A 19,366-nucleotide genomic window follows, 5' to 3' on the forward strand; every position below is an offset into this window, starting at 1 on the left:
CCACGCGCGCGGAGCCCCGACAGCGCCCCGACGGCCCCGCGGGCTCGGGCCCGCTACGCGCTCGCCTCCAGCGCTCTGCCGCGGCCCGCGAGGCCCCGGACCGGCCTCTCCGCTCACCTCTCCCGAGGCCACGTCCGCCTCCAGCCGCCGCTCCGCGCGCGAAACCGGCCCGGGGCCCGGCCCGGCCCCTCAGGACGCGCCTCAGCTGAAGCCCGTTGGGCACCGAGAACAATGGACGGGAGAGGCCCGCCTACCGCCGCGCTCATTGGCTGCCGGGAACAGCCCTGGGAACTCTGCTCCGCTATTGGCGGAGACAGCGCCCGGCCCGGAGGCGGGAGCGAGGCCGGGCCCGAGGCATTGTGGGAGGTGTAGTCTGCGCAGGGACGCTGGGACCCGGCCCGCAGGTAAACCCGCGGACGCGCCGTCGGGTCGCCAGAGCGGGCCTCGGCTGTAGCCTGAGGAGGCTGGTTCGCGGCCCCAGGACGCCGTGCCTCTGCCCGCACAAACGCAAGGCGGACAGGCGGACTTGGAAGTGCTTTCCGGCGCAGCCCCGGGGGGCCACCGAGGGTGGACGGCGCGGGGCGTCAGAGCCGGCTGAGTGGGAAGGGAGGCCGCGCGGGGGGTGGGGGACGCGCGGGGGGTGGGGGGCGGCGCCGGCGCCGTCAGGGCGGAGCCTCCTCCCCGCCGCCCCGCGCCCGCCGCCGCCCCGCGCCCGCCGCCGCCCCGCGCCCGCCGCCGCCCCGCGCCCGCCGCCGCCCCGCGCCCGCCGCCGCCCCGCGCCCGCCGCATTTCCCACGCCGAGTTCCCGCGCCGGGAAGCCCCGCCCCCCCGCCCAGGTAGGAAGTGTGCGCTGGTGTGTGGAAGTGTGTGGTAGTGCGTGTGCAAGCAGTAACTGGCGGTCAGTGACGGCCTTTGCTTTCTTATAAGCCTGAAAGACGTTTCAGGTGTATTAGCGACTATGTTTTCTGCGCTGGATCGTGCGCACCCCCACGTGCACATCGTATACACGTGTGTGTGGTAGTGTGTAGTACCCGGGCTTGAACTCAGCTCTCTTGCTTGACCGGAACCCTACTACTCCAGCCACACCTACCACCCAGCTTTTTGTTGGTTAATTGCAGATGGAATCTCCAGGACTTTTCTGTCCCAGCTGACGTCTGATCTCAGCTTCAGATAGGAACCTGAGCCCAGTGTGAGTTGCTTGTGAGAGCCAATAGAAAAGGAAAGAGTAACAATGCTTTGTCACAGAAGTTACTATGTTTCTTGATTTGTTGTTTGCTTTCTGGTTTATTAAACATACATATTTAGGGTTTTTTGTTTGCTTGTTTTGTTGTTCACAGGGCTGTCCCTGAGCAAGAGCTCAAGGTTAGTGCTCTACCACTTGAGCCACAGTGCCACTTCTGGCTTTTTCTGTGTTTGTAGTACTGAGGAATCTAACCTGGGGCTTCATGCATGCTAGGCAAGCACTCTACCACTAGGCCATATTCCCAGCCTGATAATTTGATTTTTATGTGGCCAGTTTTAGTACTTCTGTCATTTTATAGATCCTGAAGGGGCTGGGAAGGTGGCTCAGTGGTAGAGTGCTTGCCTTGCATGCATGAGGCCCTGGGTTCGATTCCTCAGCACCACATAAGCAGAGAAAGAAGCTGGAAGTGGCGCTGTGGCTCACGTGGTAGAGCGCTAGCCTTGAGCTGAAGAGCTAAGGGACAGTGCCCAGGCCCAGAGTTCAGGCCCCACAACCGGACCCAAAAAAAACCAACAAAATAGATCCTGAAATTGAGGGTTAGAAATTCCTCAGCAACACTCCAAAGATCATTCAAAATTCATTTGATGTTTGCAATTTAACCTCTTTAATTGATGTACAGTAAATACATACCTGACCCTCTGTACATCACCTTTATAATGCAAATAAAGTGTATTATAACTAAAAAAATAAATATCTGAAAAGTACTTTTTCCCTTTGTTAGTGGGTGCAGGATGGAATCCTGTCACCCACAGATGCTCCCTGCTAACATCTTATTTGCCCAAACTGACCACATGGGAACAGCACCCCCTCCAGGCCAGCCTGAGAAATTGACTCTCAGTGCCTGAATACAATTCCCACACACACCCAAAAAGGGAGATCCAAAAATAACTGAGGGGTGACAGGCTTTAGGAGTGACTTTATATTAATAGAGATTTATTTCTCCACTTAGCCATCCTCATCAAGAATGGAAATTAACACCAAAAAAAAACCCACAATTGGCAGATGTAGGGAATGCTGGAAGAATGAAGTCCAAGAATCCACTGATTACCAACTGTTACCACCCCCAATCAAGTAGTGGCCAGAACTGACGCTGGCTTGTCATAGGATAGCATGGGAGTCCTAGAAACACAGCAAGGTTTAGGGTTGCTGTTAGATGACTTGACCAAGAGAGAGGGGGAGGAAAGGTTTAATGTTAGAAAGACTGGCAGGCTTACTTCATTAGGACAGAGAGCAGCAGCTGCTGTTAAGTTAGGGAAGGGTATTTATAGGGCGGGAGCATACAATGAGATTGAGTTCTTTGTTGTGAGCCGGAGGCAGTGTTGTCGTTAGTGGCCAGGCAGCCAGGCAGGACCTTGGTGGCTGGAATGCTGGCCCTCACACAATAACTTCACCCCAGCTCGCAGCTGCTCTACCAATTCCTTTTTTTTTTTGTCATGGGGCTTGAACTCTGGGCCTGGGCATTGTCCCTCAGCTCTTCAGCTCTACCACTTGAGCCACAGCACCACTTCTGGTTTTCTGAGTAGTTTATTGGAGATAAGAGTCTCACAGCCATCCTGCCAGGGCTGGCTTTGAACCAGGATCCTCAGATCTCAACCTCCTGAGTAGCTAAGATTACAGGTATGAGCCACCGGCACCCAGCTTCTACCAATTCCTTTTTCCACTGAGAGCAAGAGCTGTTCTTCCAAGGACTGTTCTTTGTTAAAAGTGTCAGAGGCCGGGCGCTGGTGGCTCATGCCTGTAATCCTAGCTACTCAGGAGGCTGAGATCTGAGGATCACGGTTCAAAGCCAGCCCGAGCAGGAAAGACTGTGAGACTCCTATCTCCAATAAACCACCAGAAAACTGGAAGTGGCGCTGTAGCTCAAGTGGTAGAGCGCTCGCCTTGAGCTGAAGAGCTGAGGGACAGCGCCCAGGCCCAGAGTTCAAGCTCCACGACCGACCAAGAAAAAAAAAAGTGTCAGAGAACTATTCTGCCTAATTTTAAATAAAAGGGACTTATAGGAAAACCTCAGTGTAGATAGAAGCTGAAGAGTCAGGCTTGAGAACAGTTGGGAACTAGGAGACAAGTGCATGGCTTTAAGAACTACAATGCCTTAGCAGGAAGTCTAGCCTGCCCCTTCCCCGTGCGTGTTTATGATGTACCGCATCTCCCCACCTCCCTCACTCAGGTGCCAAGTGTAGGGAAAGAGAATTTGGTTGGCTGAATTTCAGTCACATGCCCACACTCTGTGAGTGGGGTCCAGTGGAGATGGGGTCCTGCTCCTCACTCTTATTAGTTATATCCCATACAAAGGCAAACCCTCCATTCCCGGGACTTGAAACCTCACTAGAGAGGCAGAAACTGTATGTGTCATGGTTTTAAATGCCAGACAAGAAGGGGCCTTGCCCCAAGGAATGTCCAGCTAAGGCCTTCTGAGTGTAGTCTCATCTTAGCTCATCTCCACTTGATGGAGATGATGGGGATGGAGGTGATGAGGTGGAGATGGGGAGATGCTGCTTTCCAGGGAGATCTGTTTATGATCTGGACCAATGGCCCCTGAGTAGAGGCCAGGCACTGAGACAGAGGAGCCCTGGGGTCAGGAAGATGTGAGCAGTACCTCTTCCTGCCTCTCACCCCTGCACTGCTTAATCCACGCTACTGTGTGCAGGGGAAGTCTTGCTTCTGCTAGATATGCTGCAGACCTAGAGCTGCTAACTATGACTAGAAAAGGCCCATTTAAATGACTAGTGTGTAAATAATGATAGGACCTGGACTGTACTAAGAAGAAAGAAAAGACTAGATGGTCCCTCGTAAGAATGATGATAGGAAGAGAAACTAGGAACTGGAATCTTGGTAACATTTATTGTAAAGAGGGAAGAGTGAAAGTCAGTTAAGGAAGTGTCATGTGGCATGCTCATGCTATATGTCCAGTAGGATTTTTGTTTCTTTGAGTGGATTTTTTTTTTTTTGTCAGACATGGGCCTGAACTCTGGGCCAGGGTGCTGTTTCTCAGCTCTTTTTTAGCTCAAAGCTAGCGCTCTACCACTTGAGCCACAGCGCCACTTCCAGCTTTTTCTGCTTATGTGGTGCTGAGGAATGGAACCCAGGGCCTCATGCATGCAAGGCAAGCGCTCTACCACTGAGCCCCTTCCCAGATGAGTGGAATTTTTTTTGAGGTTGAGATCCAGAAGATTGAGGTTCAAGCCAGAATGGGCAGGAACATTGTGAGGCTCCATCTCCAATTAAACAGCAGAGTGTCAGGCTGGAGGTGTGCTCAAGTGGTAGAGCACCAACTATGAAAAAGCTCAGAGAGTGGAATGGAGATGGAGTGGAATTTTTCACCTCCAAAGCCAGTGTTTTCCTGGTTTTTATTAATGGTTGGTCTTTTTTTTTTTTTTTTTTTTTTTTTTTTTTTGTGGTGTTGGGGCCTGAACTCTGGGCCTGGGCACTGTCCCTCATCTCTTCCGCTAAAGGCTAGCGCTCTACTACTTGAGCCACAGCACCACATCCAGCTTTTTCTGTTTATGTGGTGCTGAGGAATCGAACCCAGGGCCTCATGCATGCAAGATAAGCACTGTACCACTGAGCCACCTTCCCAGCCCAATGGTTGGTCTTGAATGTAGTCTTGAAGGTTTTCAGGCTTTGGACCTTGTGTCCCTCCTTGGGGGCAGTTGGTTTTTCTCCTAGTCACCTTGTGCCAGCCAGGGCTTCTCTGAGACTGTATACTCAGGTCCTGTTCCAGCCCTTTAGCGCCAGGAGGAGGAAGCAGAGAGGATTTACAACCTCCAGCCAACTCCTGGGCTGTGGGCGCAGGACATTTGTGGGGCAGGTGCTCGGTGTTTCTGGGCTGCACACAGCAGCTCAGAGGTGTCCCTAGGGCAAGGCAGCTCGGCCAGACAGACTGGAGAGGCTGGGGACAGGGTTTGTTAGAAGACATTACCGTAACCTGCAGTGCCTCCTTCCCAGCAGGACTACAGGCAAATTCTAATTATACAGATAGGAAGGGGGAAAGGGAAGAAAAAATTAAAATACATATGCAAAAACAAAAACCAGCTCAAGGACAGAGCGCAGGCACTGAGTTCAAGCCTCAGGACTGACAGACAGACAGACAGACAGACAGACAGACAGACACACACACACACACACACACACACACACACACACACACACACACACACACACTTCCAAAATAAGTAGAAGGAAAACTAGCTCTAACCCTAAACTTTAACTATTGAATTAGGCAGTCACCTCCCTCTTGTAGCTGCACGGCCCTAGGAGCCCCCAGGACAGGACCAAGAGCGTTGGTGATTGCCATGCTGCAACCTCTGGACATTCCCACCTACTGGAGAGCCCAGCCTCCCTGGCAGGACACTCCGTGTTCCTGCCATTGCTCGTCACAACCACAAGGGGCCATTGTTGATGACCCTGTAAATTACCACCAGGGTCACCCTGCCAGTAGGCCTTCATTCAGTAGCCATTCTGGGAGATCCCTGGAGGGGGAATGCCACTCTCTGGGCACCACTTGAACCACACCTCCAGCCCTCTGCTACTATTACTATTATTATTGTTGTTGTTGTTATTAGTGTGTGTGTACCAGTACTGGAGCTTGAACTTAGAGCCTGGGTGCCTGGCTTTTTTGCTCAATGATAATGTTCCACTGCTTGAGCCATAGCCCCATTTCCGGCTTTGTGGTAGTTAAGTAGAGCTGAGTTTTATGGACTTTCCTTGCCTGGCTGGCTTTGAACCTTGGTGGTCAGATCTCAGCCTCCTGAGGAGCTCAGGGCTGAGCCACCAGCACCCAGCTAGGGTTTGTTCTTGTCATCACTTGGAACTGGGCATCCCATGACTCACTTTTCTTTCTTTCTTTTTTTTTTTTGGTCGGCTGTGGGGCTTGAACTCTGGGCCTAGGTGCTGTCCCTCAGCTCTTCAGCTCAAGGCTAGCGCTCTACCACTTGAGCCACAGCACCACTTCTGGTTTTCTGGTGGCTTATTGGAGATGAGAGTCTCACGGACTTTCTGCCCGGGCTAGCTTTGAACCGCAGACCTCAGATCTCAGCCTCCTGAGTAGGATTACAGGCATGAGCCACCATTGCCCGGCATGACTCACTTTTTAAAAATCTAGTTGGGAGGGCTGGGCAGGTGGCTCAGTGGTAGAGTGCTTGCCTTGCATGCATGAAGCCTAAGGTTTGATTCCTCAGTACTACATACACAGAAAAAGCCAGAAGTGGTGCTGTGGCTCAAGTAGTAGAGTGCTAGCCTTGAGCAAAAGAAGCTCAGGAACAGCGCCCAGACCCTGAGTTGAAGCCCCAGGACTGGCAAAAAAAAATCAAAAACTCTAATCAGGAAGTACATTTCCCAACCGTCTGGGGAGACTGGGAGTGCTGGTAATGGGGAAGGCCAGCCCCACCTGTGTCCCGCAGCCCTCCCTGGGGCCCAGCGTGGTTGGGGAGGGACCGGCTGGTGCCCGGGGCTGGCTGAGCTGGAGGACTCATTTCCTGCTGCACCTCGGGTGGGGCCCAGAGGCTTCAGAGGCTCCTCTGGCCTCAGGCCACTTCCGGTCAGGCCCTGGCCCTTCAGGGAAGGACAGTGAACCAATTAAACCCTGGGCACAGGCTGTCTTCTCTGGAGGCACCCGGAAACGGCACCTGGGGGACCCCCTGGGGGGTTGGGGCAGGCAGGGACTGGAGGGGAAACCAAGGTTTCCATCAGCATGGTAGGAGTTTGTTCTTCCTTAATTGCTAGGACACTGCCATGCACTCTGCAGGAGTGTCTTGCAATGCGTGTACAATGCGTCTTATATAAACTTGTTTTTCACAGAATCAATAAACAGCCTCTTAGGCTCGCCCCAAGGACCTCACTGCCCCCCACACCTGACACCCAGGGAACCCCTAGTTTAAATCCTCGGTCCTCAGCCGGGCGCTGGTGGCTCACGCCTGTAATCCTAGCTACTCAGGAGGCTGAGATCTGAGGATCGTGGTTCAAAGCCAGCCCAGGCAGGAGAGACCGTGAGACTCCTATCTCCAATAAACCACCAGAAAACCTGAAGTGGAGCTGTAGCTCAAGTGGTAGAGTGCTCACCTTGAGCTGAAGAGCTGAGGGACAGCGCCCAGGCCCAGAGTTCAAGCCCCACGGCCGACCAAAAAAAAAAAAAATCCTCAGTCCTCAGTGTTCTTGACACCCTATCTGCCTCTTCACAGGTTTACTGAAGCCTGAGAGTGTGGCTCCAGTGATAGATCCTGAGTTCAAACCCTAGTCACCGATAATAAAAAGAAATCAAGGAGTAACTATCTGACCTTCATATTCAAGTACATAATGTTGCTAAAAAGAAAAAAATCAACATGTGGCCAGGCGCTGATGGCTTACACCTGTAATCCTAGCTACTCAGGAGGCTGAAATCTGAGGATCTCCATTTGAAGCAAAACTCTTATCTCCAATGAACTACTCAGAAAAAGCTGGAAGTAGTGGTATGACTCAAATGGTAGAGTGCTAGCTTTGAGCACAAAGAGGTTCAGAGATAGCGCCTAGGTCCTGAGTTCAAGCCTCAGGACTCCCCAACCCCCCCCCCCCCCCAAAAAAAAAAAACACATGAAGCCAGGCGCTTCTGGCTCACACCTGTAATCCTAGCCACTCAGGAGGCTGAGATCCGAGGCGCATGGTTCAAAGCCAGCCAGGGGAAGAAAGTCCAACATTCTTTTTTTTTTTCTTTTTACTTATGTGGTGCTGAGGAATCAAACCCAGGGCCTTAGGCATGCAAGGCAAGCGCTCTACCACTGAGCCACCTTCCCAGCCCTCCAACATTCTTATCTCCAATGACCCACCAGAAAATTGGAAGTGGAGCGATGGCTCAAAATGGTAAGCATTAGCCTTGAGCAGAAAAGCTCCAGTACAGGGCACAGGCCCCAAGCTCAAGACCTGTGACTAACCAGAAAACAAAACAAAAAACCCCACATGTATTAGACAATGGAAAGAAAGATGCCTGGGATTTGATGCTAATGGGAGAAACTAATGGAAAGAAGCTGTTTTCTAAGTGCTTCTGCTGGGGGCTCCTGCTGAACAGACAGCCCTGCAGGCTACGGGTGCAGGAGTGAAGCGAAGGACTCAGAGGAGGAAGTGCAGAAAGGCCTGAGCCACAAGCTGTGCCAGGGAGGAGGTGGGAAGTCTCAGAGGCCGAAGAGGACTGGGTACCAGCCAGTAATCCCTGAAGCCAGGGCCATCCCATACGCAGAGCCTACTCTGGATGGGCAGCATTGGGATCTGGCCTTTGCCCTGGGGCCTAGGCTTCCAAGGCCTCTCTTAGAGATGAGAAAGTTCACCAAGGAATAGATTATGAAACTAAGCAGGTCACTAGCCTCTCATGCCTATAATCTTAGGGAATTATAGTTCAAATCCACCTGGTAGAAAAGTCTGTGGAGCTCTATTATTACTATTATTTTTTTGGTTGGTCTTGGGGCTTGAACTCTGAGCCTGGGCGCTGTCCCTCAGCTCTTCACCTCAAGGCAAGTGCTCTACCACTTGAACCACAGTGCTACTTCCAGTATTCTGATGGTTTATTGGAAATAAGAGTCTCATGAACTTTCCTGCCAAGGCTGTCTTTGAACCGTGATCCTCAGATCTCAGCCTCCTGAGTAGCTAGGATTACAAGCATGAGCCACCAGTGCCCAGACCTTTTTTTTTTGGCGGGGGTGGGGATGGGTCCGGTCGTGGGGCTTGAACTCTGAGCCTGGGCGCTGTCCCTCAGCTCTTCAGCTCAAGGCTAGCGCTCTACCACTTGAGCCACAGCGCCACTTCCGGCTTTTCTCTTTTTGCTTATGTGGTCTGAGGAATTGAACCCAGGGCCTCATGCATGCAAGGCAAGCACTCTACCACTGAGCCACCTTCCCAGCCCCCCCCCCCTTTTTTTTTTTTTTTGCCAGTCCTGGAACTTAAACTCAGGGTCTGGGTGCTGTCCCTGAGCCTCTTTGTGGTCAAAGCTAGTAGTGCTCTACCACTTGAGTTACAGAGCCACTTCAGCTTTTTTGAATAGTTTATTAGAGATAAGAATCTCATGGAAACTTTTCTGCTGGGCTGGCTTTGAACTACAATCCTCCAATCTCAGCCTCCAGAGTAGCTGACAGGCGTGAGCTACAGGCGCCTGTCTTCTGTGAGGCTCTTTTCTCCAACTAAACATTGAACTGCCAGAAGTGGAGCTGTGGCTGAAGTGGTAGAGCACTAACCTTGAGTGACAAAGCTAAGACACAGCACCCTGGCTCTGAGTTCAAGCTTCAGTACTGGCACCAAAAAAGAAAAGAAAAGCCACTGTCTCTCTCAGGGTTGTTATAGATGCAGGGTGTGGGGAGTGCTTTTGGTCTGGGGAGATTGGTGGCTTCCTACATTGGTGTGGAAGAGCATCTGGGAAGTTGCTGCTTTAGGAAGGGAGGACCCTTGGTGACATGACTGGGGGCTGCCAGGTGGAGCGCGCTACCCGGGCACTGCCCAGAAAACCCTCCTCATGCGCGTATGTGCGAGCGCGGTGCACCGCTGGAAGAATGCGCTCTCCAACGGCGAGGGTACAGTCCTTTATTTATTTATTTATTTATTTTTTGGGTCCGGTTGTGGGGCCTGAACTCTGGGCCTGGGCGCTGTCCCTCAGCTCTTCAGCTCAAGGCTAGCGCTCTACCACTTGAGCCACAACGCCACTTCCGGCTTTTTTCTTTTTGCTTATGTGGTGCTGAGGAATTGAACCCAGGGCCTCATGCATGCAAGGCAAGCGCTCTACCACTGAGCCACCTTCCCAGCCCCCGTCCTTTATTTTTAACACTTAGTATTTAGAGAGGGCCCAAATCTGAATGACCTTAGGATTTGGTTTCTATGACATTGTTACAAGTCCCTCGTTTGTGTCGCTTTATGCTGGGCACATGTCTGCAATATTTGTTGTAAATCTCCTGTTGCCTTTTGATCTACACACTGCTGTCCCCCTGTTCTGACTGATTCTCCCAAGGTAGAGGCAAAAGTCCTTGTAGAAAGATGAGTGCCCTCCATGCTGTTTTGCCGTTACTGAAGAGGAAGGGAGCATGTGTGCGGGCTGGGGGTGGAACTCGTGGGAAGCCCAGGCAGGCATGTACAGGGCCTTGGGATCCAGCTCCACCCACACACAGAGAGAAAAGAACCACAACTGTCACTCCTGCTTTACTTCATAGCTGTTACACAATAGACACCCTGTCAGATGCCTTCCAACAAGATCGAATCTATTGATTTATCCTCACAAGCAGTGGAATCCATTTCTTCATAGTCTGCCCATCACACTGGTTTTATAATTTAAGAGTGTGGGTAAAATAACAGTGAGAGTTAACACATACTGAGGAGTTATCACTTAATCCTCACAATAGTTTTATCTTTGTCTTTATTTTATTTTTATTTTTTTGTTGGTTGTAGAGCCTGAACTCTGGGCCTGGGCACTGTCCCTCAGCTCTTCAGCTCAAGGCGAGTGCTCTACCACTTGAGCCACAGCACCACTTCCGGCTTTTTCTGCTAATGTGGTGCTAGAGGAGTCGAACCCAGAGCCTCATGCATGGGAGGCAAGCACTCTACCACTGAGCTACCTTCCCAGCCCGCCCTCCTCCACCTCCCCGTCCTTTTATTAAGCAAGACATTGAGACACAGATTTTTTAAGTGTCTTTCCTAAGGTCACACCGCTTGTGAATGGCAGAGTTAGGAGACCAACCCAAGCAGACTTTGTATTCTTCCCTATATATCATGTTGCCTAAGTGTATTACTCTTTTTTTCTTTTCCTGGAACTGAGATTTGATTCATGTTCTTGCACTTGCTAGGAAAGTACACTTGAGCAATGTCCCCAGTCCCTTTTGCTTTAGTTATTTAGTTAGGATCTTTTGTTTTGTTTCCCCAAGCCAGCCTGGACTGTGATCCTCCTATTTTGGAGCCCTGCACAGCTGGGAGAGCAGGTGTTCACTCCCATACCTAACTGATTGAGATGGGCTCATGCTACTAGCTTGCAGGACAGACCTCAAATAGTGATGCAATCTCTGCCTCTTGAGTATCTGGAATTCTAAGCATGTTTTTAATGAGGGGAGACTAACTTTGACTTGCCATCCTCAGACCTCAGCCTCCTGAGTAGCTAGGATTACAGGCGTGAGCCACCAGCCACTGGTCTGGAGTCAGCACCTTTTCTAGACTCTAAGAGCTCTGTTGGTTGCTGTCCAGTTTCAGCAATATATGGTAGACTGGATTTTAGTTGTTTTGTTTTTTAGAATGAGAGGCCAGTGCGCTGTCTCTGGGCTCCACTCTGGTCCCTAACAAACCCCTCACAAAGCAGAGAGCAGGGGTGAGCTTGTGCGGTCTCCAGAGGAGACAGAGTTAGGCATGTCCCTGCCCCTGCTCTTCCCTCTCAGTGGAAATGCACTTCTGTTACTTCTGTTCAATTTCCAGACTTTGAGCTCAGCCAGGACATTTTTTGGGGGGTCCGGTCGTGGGGCCTGAACTCTGGGCCTGGGCGCTGTCCCTCAGCTCTTCAGCTCAAGGCTAGCGCTCTACCACTTGAGCCACAGCTCCACTTCTGGCTTTTTTTTTTCTGCTTATGTGGTGCCGAGGAATGGAACCCAGGGCCTCAAACATGCAAGGCAAGCGCTCTACCACTGAGCCACCTTCCCAGCCCCTCAGCCAGGACATTTCTGAGACAGAAGAACAACGTGGAAGCTCCTCAGAAAGGACCAGCACAGACATTTCTCTTGCTTTGGATGGGAGGAGACTGGGAGAGGAGCCTCTTGAATTAGAACTTGCCAAGAGAGGGCAAGGTGGGGTCCTTTGCAGAGAGCCACAGTTTGCCCCAATTCCTGTAGGGATCTGCAGGGAGAGCCTGTGTGTGCAGAGTGTGGGAAGAGCGTTAAGCAGAGTTCCTGTCTCACCGGACACCTGAGGATACACACTGCCTGAGCCTTACCCGCGCGCCAGGGTGGGAGGGCTTCAAGCAGAGTTCTAACTGCACACCCACCGCAGGACACACATGCGCAGGAGGCCCAGCTCTCACCATCTTCAGAGGACACATGGAGTACACCCTATGAGTGCCTGGAGTGCAGAAAGACTTCTGGACAGAAGTCTTACCTGCGCGAGCCTGGAGTCCACGAGAGCGGGTCAAGGCTTGAAACCTGTCACCCACCAGAGGATCCATGTGGGGGTGACACGCTGCAGGTGTGGCAGTCAGCCCTGACACACCAGGGAGCAGCCCGGCCTGTGCCCCAAATCCAAGAAGGACTTCCCAGATAACTCACTCTGCAGCCCACATGCGCACTTACCTGGGAGAAAGGCCTTTCAGCTGCCACGGCTGCCACAAAACGTTCTGTGACCACTCACGCCTGGTTACACACCAGAGCACACAGGGGAGAGGCCCTTCGAGTTCGAGGCCTGTGGGAAAGAATTTGTGGACAGCTCCGCCCTTGTCGAGCATCAGTGAATCCATGTGGGAGATCCTTCAAATGTCATGCCTTGGGCAGAGCTTCAGCCGGAGCTTCCGCTTCACCTCCCATCAGCACATCCACTCGGGACAGGCCCTGCCACTGCCGTGTGTGGGGCGAGACCTTCAGCTGGTGCCCACACTTCCACACCCACGGGAGCACACGGCGGAGAGACCTTTTCACTGCAGCAGGTACAACGGGAGCTTCTAGCAGAGAGCTCATCTCCTGTGCCATCAAAGCACCCGTGCCGCCTGGGAAACAGCCTCCTGCTTCGGTTGCTGTCTTCCAGCGAGGGAAAACCTGGGCACGGCTGGCCCCCAGTGCAGGCCCTCATCTGCTCTCCTTTCCTGTGTTACGGTGGGCGGGAGCCAGTGTTCTGAGTGCAAAAGACATTCCTTCGGTGTGCAGGTGTGCCCCAGCCTGACCCTTAGGCAGGAAGATAGGACCTGAATGATCCATGCCTACTCACTAAAGTGGCTGAGAGTCAGGCCTCTAGTACGAGTGCCTGCTGCAGAGTCTAGGCTCGGTAGTAATGGCTAATATCTGAGATCTTGGGTTTGGGTATAGCTCAGTGGTAGAATGCTTATTCATATATATGAGTCCTGGGTTCAATTCCCAGCACTGCAAAAAATAAAACAATTGAGGTCTTCTGGAAAGCCTTTAATGTGATCGCTTGCCCTTGAGACCCTCAGTGGCACACGCGCGGTCCTTTTATCAACGTTACGACTGACCAGGGAGTCCATTCGTGCAGCCATCCATGTCCAGATCTTGCAAGAAAGTAGATTGGAGCTGGAAGGCGTGGCGTGGGCACCCAGCTGGAATGAGACAGAGCTCCCACACGCGGAGTGCTGTGCGGGTGTGAGTCACCAGCCTGTCATGGCCGTGATGAGGCATGGTCCCGGCAGATGTCTGTGGTTTTGTGACCGAGAGGCAGGAAGAATCTCGGAGGCTCGCATCATGGTAGTGTGAGGGCTGCTTCTGTTGCATTTGCTGCTGGCTGACACATAGCAGATGTCTCCTGATGGTCAGGGCCTGCCTGGCGGGGACGGGACACTGGGAAGGGGCATGGTGGTGGTGCGGGGCTCCTTGCTGGCATTTTCCAGTTGGTTGGGTCACTGTGGTCCTTCGGTTCTTTTGTTTTTGTTTTAATTTTTATTGTTATTTTAAAGCTGACGCACCAGAGGGATTGTAGGTAGGGCCTTCAGTTTTGAGTTACTGAAATTCTCCCATCCTTTTTTCTTTTCTGCTCTCCTCCCCTCTCCCCTAGTACTGGTGCTTGAACTCAGATCCCTTAGCTTTTTTTCACTCAAAGTTGGCACTCTACCTCTTGAACTGTAGGTCTATTTTTGGCTTTTCGGTAGTTAATTGGAAATAATAGTTCCGTGGACTTTTCTGTCTGAGCTGTTCTCAAATTACAATACCTAGATCTCAGCCTCCTGAATCACTAGGGTTACAGGCGTGAGCCACTGGTGCCAGCCCTTCTATCCTTTTAGGGCCATTCATGAGACAACCTGCCAGTGCAAGGCTTTGAGCTCAATCCCTAGAACCTCCAAAAGAAAAAGAAGAAAAAAGAAAAGAAAAAGAAATGGGCTTAGCACCTAGCAACAACATCCAATCCACTGTGCCATTATTGCCAAATACCATAGCAAACGCTGGGCAGCAGCAGAACATGTAGAGTCATTAAAACTGTCATTCTGCCTGCCTTAAATAATTCTCCCTGGGCCCAGCTTCATTTTCCTCCCCCCTCTTTGCCATGTTTTCTTCTTCTGCACACTCATCTGAGGACTTCAGCCGTCATCTGTGAGAACATGTTCCTGGCCCAGCCGGGGACCCTGAGGCAGACACTCCCTACTCACTGGTTGCTTCCCAACCCAGAACCTCCCACGTACACCCAGCCCCTCCCCTCCCAGTGCACATCCAGCCATGTCTTTCTGCAAACTGCTGGGGATGCGGCCAGTACCTCCGGGGTAGCCGGGGTCTCTTCTGCTTTTTGCTTGTGTCCCGTTTCTCCCATCTGTCTCGACACGGTCTCCTCTCAGTTCATCCCTTCCCCAGTCTCACTCAGCTCAGCTCCGAGTCTGGCATGCCACATCTTGTTCCACTCTTTTTTCCCCATTCCCATAGCTGTCTTCTGAATGACGGTGACACTTTTCCACGGGCCCCTTCACTTTCCCTTTCAGCTCAGCTCGGCAAACATGGAGAATCTTCTGTAAACCAGCTCCCACACGAGACCCGACAGGAACACAGATGAATGAGCTGGAGAAAGAGTTCCGTGTTAAAAGCCAGTTAATGCAGGGCACTGGTGGCTCATACCTGTCACTTTCAAAGCCAACCCAGGCAGTAAAGTCCCTGAGATGCTTATCTCCAGTTAACTACTAGAAGACTAGAAGTACCACTACACCTCAGAAGTGGTGGAGTGCTAGCCGTGGGCAAAAAAGAGCTCAGGGACAGTGCTCAGGCCCTGAGTTCAAGCCCCACAGCGGATCCCCCCCCCCCCCCAAAAAAAGCGATTTAAGTTGGGGCACCTGTTTTAAGTTAATGCCAACCAGTTACCTGCTTCCAGGGCTGATGAGAGCCAATGAGATGTGACTGGACTGTGGGCAGCGCCTGGTACAGTACATTTCCTTCATAAATGTCAGTGACAGCCATGCTGATCTTTCCCTAGGAGGAGCCTAGAGTTTAATGCGAAGACTTGGAATTATCTTGGTGCAGAAAGCCAGCAGACAGCTTTGTAAAGGGAGAGGTGTGGTTTCAGCCAGCCATGGGCAAATTAGTGATAAATTTGGGCTTTGTCCTATAAGATACTCATTTTTTTTCTCCCAGTAATGGGGCTTGAACTAAGGGCCTAGGCACTGTCCCTGAGCTTTTTAGCTCAAGGCCAGTGCTCTACCACTTTTAGCCACAGCTCCATTTCCAGTTTTTAGGTGGTTAATTGGAGATAAGTTTCACAGACTCCTGCCTGGGTTGGGTTTGAACTTCGATCCTCAGACCTCAGACTCCTGAGTAGCTAGGATGACAGGCGTGAACCACCAGTACTGGACAAAATTTTTAAACTACCAAACCAGTTTTAACTGGTCCCTGTTCAAATTGTGAAGTTGGTGACCCCATCTCTGACATCGTTGGTTTTTTTTTTAATTTATCTTATTTTATTTTATTTTTTTATTGTGAAAATACTGTACAGAGGGGTTACAATTACATGGGCAAGACAATGAGTACATTTCTTATCAAGCGTTGTAGCCTCCTCCTTTGTTTCCCCTTCACATTGTTGGTTTTTTATTAATATAGAACACTATACATGCAGAATAACTAATGGACCCCATTTCTAGGTACCGATACAGATAAACCTCAAAAACTCCATGTTGAGTTAAAAAGGCAAGACATAGAAAATTGCATATACTAGGAATAAAAATACAATAGAAGTAAAACCAGGCCAAAGAGAACGGCATAAGTGACAAGGACATACGAACTGCAGTGATGTAATGAGAAATTAAAGGGTGACGGTTGGCTGCAACAGGAGAGTTGGATGCCAAATTTCTATGTTGTGTTCTGAGTACACAGATTTTCTTACTTTTTTTTTTTTTTTTTTGGTAGTAGTGGAGCTTGAAATCAGGGCCTTGTGTATGCTGGGTACTCTTCCATTTGTGCCAGGACTCCAATCCTTTTAGCTTTAGTTATTCTTCTGATGGGATCCTACATTTTCCCCTCTGACCAATTACCATGCCTTACTAACTTTTTGAGCAGGCTGGCTTCAAACCACAATCCATAGGAGGTGATCTCTACCTCCTAAGAGGCTAGGATTATAATCATGAGCTACTGCACCTGGTGTTTTCTCTCTCTTTCTCTCTGTGTCTCTCTCTCTATCCCTCCTCCCTCTCTCTTCCCTCCCCCCTCCTTTCCATCCTTTCTTTCCTTCTCTTTCCTCCTTTTTCCCTCCCTCCCTTCCTCCTTCTCTCCCTCCCTTCCTTCCTTCTTTCCTTCCACTGGCACACTGTCACTCCACCACTTTAGCCATACCACCAGCCTTGCTTTTTGCTGGGTATTTCAAAGATGGAGTTTGGTGGACTCCCTGTCCATAGACATTTCCAGGTCCCCCTCCATCAAGCAAATGAACTCCGTTGTGTCCTCTGGAGTCCCCTGAGACATCTTGGCTCCCACTTCTTTCTCCTCTGGGGTTGCAGTTGCAGTACATGTGTGCAGAGGGCGGGAACTGATTTTTCCCCTGACGGTGGGTGGGAAGTGAGTGCTCCTCGCATTTCAGTGTACTCCTCCCCTGCTGATAAAACCTCTCAGAAGACAGTAGAGTCTCCCTCAGTGTCCGATTCAAGCCCCTCCCAGGTGTCTGGCACCGGCCTGGCTTTCCTGCCTCCTCTCCTGGGATAACCTGCCTCCTGCCCCAGATTCTGACTCTTGGTCTACAATGAGGCCCAGTCTGGAAGCGGCTGGCCTGTCTCGGTGCGGCCACCTGGCACGGCCACCCCACCGATTTCAGTTGCCTATCAGATTGTTGAGTGGCAGTCCAGAGATTCCCCGGCCAGCATCTTGCTTTCACTACTGAGCAGAGCTTTGCCCTGCAATCTATCATTTCTGCTCAGGTGGTGGAAACCTGAGCCATAAAACTTCAGCATCTCGTCCTGGAGGTTACCCAGGCACAGTCTGTCCTTGCTCTTAGGTCAGAGAAACAGGAATATATGCCAACTCCATGTTACATCTCTTCAGTTTATTCACTTGGTTCAGTCCATGCTACACCGGGCACTTCTAGGTCCTCTGTTGCGTGCTGGGGGTACAGTACGGCATGAATGTGACAAGTCTAGAGTTTCAGTACAAGAAAGTGTGAGGGGTCCAGAGAAGGGCTCTGCTGCCTCCATCAAGGAAGGCTTCATGGAGTCGGTGCTACTTAAGCTATTTGGTGCATTACTTGCTCTTTGGTGGTGCTGGGGTTTGAACTGAGGTCTTCATATACTCAGGATACGGGGACCTGTTCCTAGTACTATAGAGTTTATTTGTTGCCGGTCCTGGGGCTTGAACCCAGGGTCTAGGCTCTGTTCCTCAAGGCTAGAGCTCTACCACTTGAGCCACAGTGTATGTGGTGCTGAGGAACCGAACCCAGGGCCTCCCGCGTGCTGGGCGCGCTCCCCCACCGAGCCGGCCCTTCTAGCATTCCGGTACCCAAGGTGTTCCACGCGAGGGCCGAGGCGGCAGGGACCACAGGCGCTGCCGGGAGGGCCCGGGGAGTGCGGCGCAGGCTCGCGGTCCCCGGCGGGCCTCCGCCCGGCTCAGGGCCGGTGCTCTGGGGGATGGAGTCTCACTTCCTGCCGGGTCGGCCGTCCGGGGAGAACACCGGGCCCACCTGAAGGGCCTGCGGCTCTGATGTCACGCCTGCCACACGGCCAGCCTGGGCGCTGGCACTGCAGACGGGGCGGCGGCCCGGGAGCGCGGGACGGCTCTCGGAACCGGCCTTTCCGGCAGCGCGTCCGAGAGCCCGGGCGCCCGAAGGTGAGCCGGCTCCGCCTCCTTCCTTCCGCCTGTCCGGAACAGGGGCTGAAGGGCGGGGCTGGAAGAGGGGGGCGGGGCCTGCAACCGGGGCCCCAGCCCATCGGCGCTCGGGGCTTCGAGGCTGGGCGGGGCTTCCAGGGCGGGACAGAATGGGGGCGGAGCCTGCATATCTGGGCCCACCCCCTCTGCTTGTGCAACGCGGCTGGGAGGGGTCGAATGGGGCGTGGCCATGGTCGTCGGCCCCGCCCTTTCCGCACTCCCGCCAGGGCGGGGCCGCAGGGCGGGGCCGCTAGGGTGGGGCTGGTGGCGGTGACGGTGGGCGGGGCCTCGGGGACCCCGACAGCCCGCGCACTCAGCAGGAGCCTCCGCCGCCGTCGCCCGCGTCTTCAGGCCCTCGCCGCTTCCTCGCCAGAGACCGGGGCTCTGCCGCCATGTCCACCGCGGAGGAGGTTGACGGGCTGGGCGTGGCCCGGCCGCACTATGGCTGTGAGTGCGGGGCTCGGCGGGGCTGGGGCTCCGAGGCGCGGCCGGGGCCCGGCGGCTGCGGGCCCGCGCGGACCCGGAAGCGCCGGGCGGGCGGGGCGGCGGTGTGGGGCGCCGCGCCCGCGCCCCTCGAGCCGCGAGGTGGCGGGTGGGACCCGGAGGCCTCCCGGCCTTCCCCCGGCCTCGCCCGGTGCGCCGAGGCCGGGGCCCCACCCAGCGCCTCCGCCGCCCGGCGGGCCGAGATTGAGGGCTCGGCGCGGGGAGGTGGCCGCGCGGCGCAGGGCGTGTCCCGGGGCCCGGGCCGGAGCCCGCAGCCCGCAGCCCGCCGGGCGCGGGCCGGCGGCCAGCCCGGCCCTCGCGCCTCCCCGGCGGCGGCTCTCCGCCAGGATGTCAGGAGGAAAAAAAGCAAAGACACCGCAGAGCCCCGACTTCCTCGGTGTCCGGGCCACCCGTGGGACCCCCGCGCACGCGGGACCCCCCAGAGGCCCGGGGAGTCGGCCCTTTGTGTCCTTCTAGAATAATTTGTTCTGAAGGACAGGTCCGCTGGTCAGCGGCGGTTGCGAGGTTTAAGAAATGAGGGATGAGAAGGACGAAGCTCGACCTTCCAGGCATTTCCCATCCGAGGAGCGACAGGTGTACAGCTTCGGGCGCGATGGCGGAGCGGGTGGGTGGGCGAGGCCGGCGGGCGCGGGGACGCGGGCGCGGGGACGCGGGCACCGAGCTC

At 53.3% G+C, this 19,366-nt stretch overlaps 1 protein-coding gene across 2 annotated transcripts in view; it reads left to right on the plus strand.

Annotated features, from left to right (window-relative positions):
• Window positions 1-18,471: 18,471 nt before the first annotated feature.
• Window positions 18,472-19,366, plus strand: part of Iqgap1 (IQ motif containing GTPase activating protein 1) — a 73,320-nt gene continuing 72,425 nt past the window's right edge. For both annotated transcript variants that reach the window (XM_042670420.1, XM_042670421.1), the window contains exon 1: window positions 18,472-18,645. In XM_042670420.1, the coding sequence (XP_042526354.1) occupies window positions 18,591-18,645 (55 nt within the window). In that variant the 5' untranslated portion in view covers window positions 18,472-18,590. The remainder of the gene's footprint in view (window positions 18,646-19,366) is intronic.

Source organism: Dipodomys spectabilis, unplaced genomic scaffold (assembly GCF_019054845.1).
Source record: "Dipodomys spectabilis isolate Male_0828 unplaced genomic scaffold, ASM1905484v1 ptg000552l, whole genome shotgun sequence".
NCBI lineage: Eukaryota > Metazoa > Chordata > Mammalia > Rodentia > Heteromyidae > Dipodomys > Dipodomys spectabilis.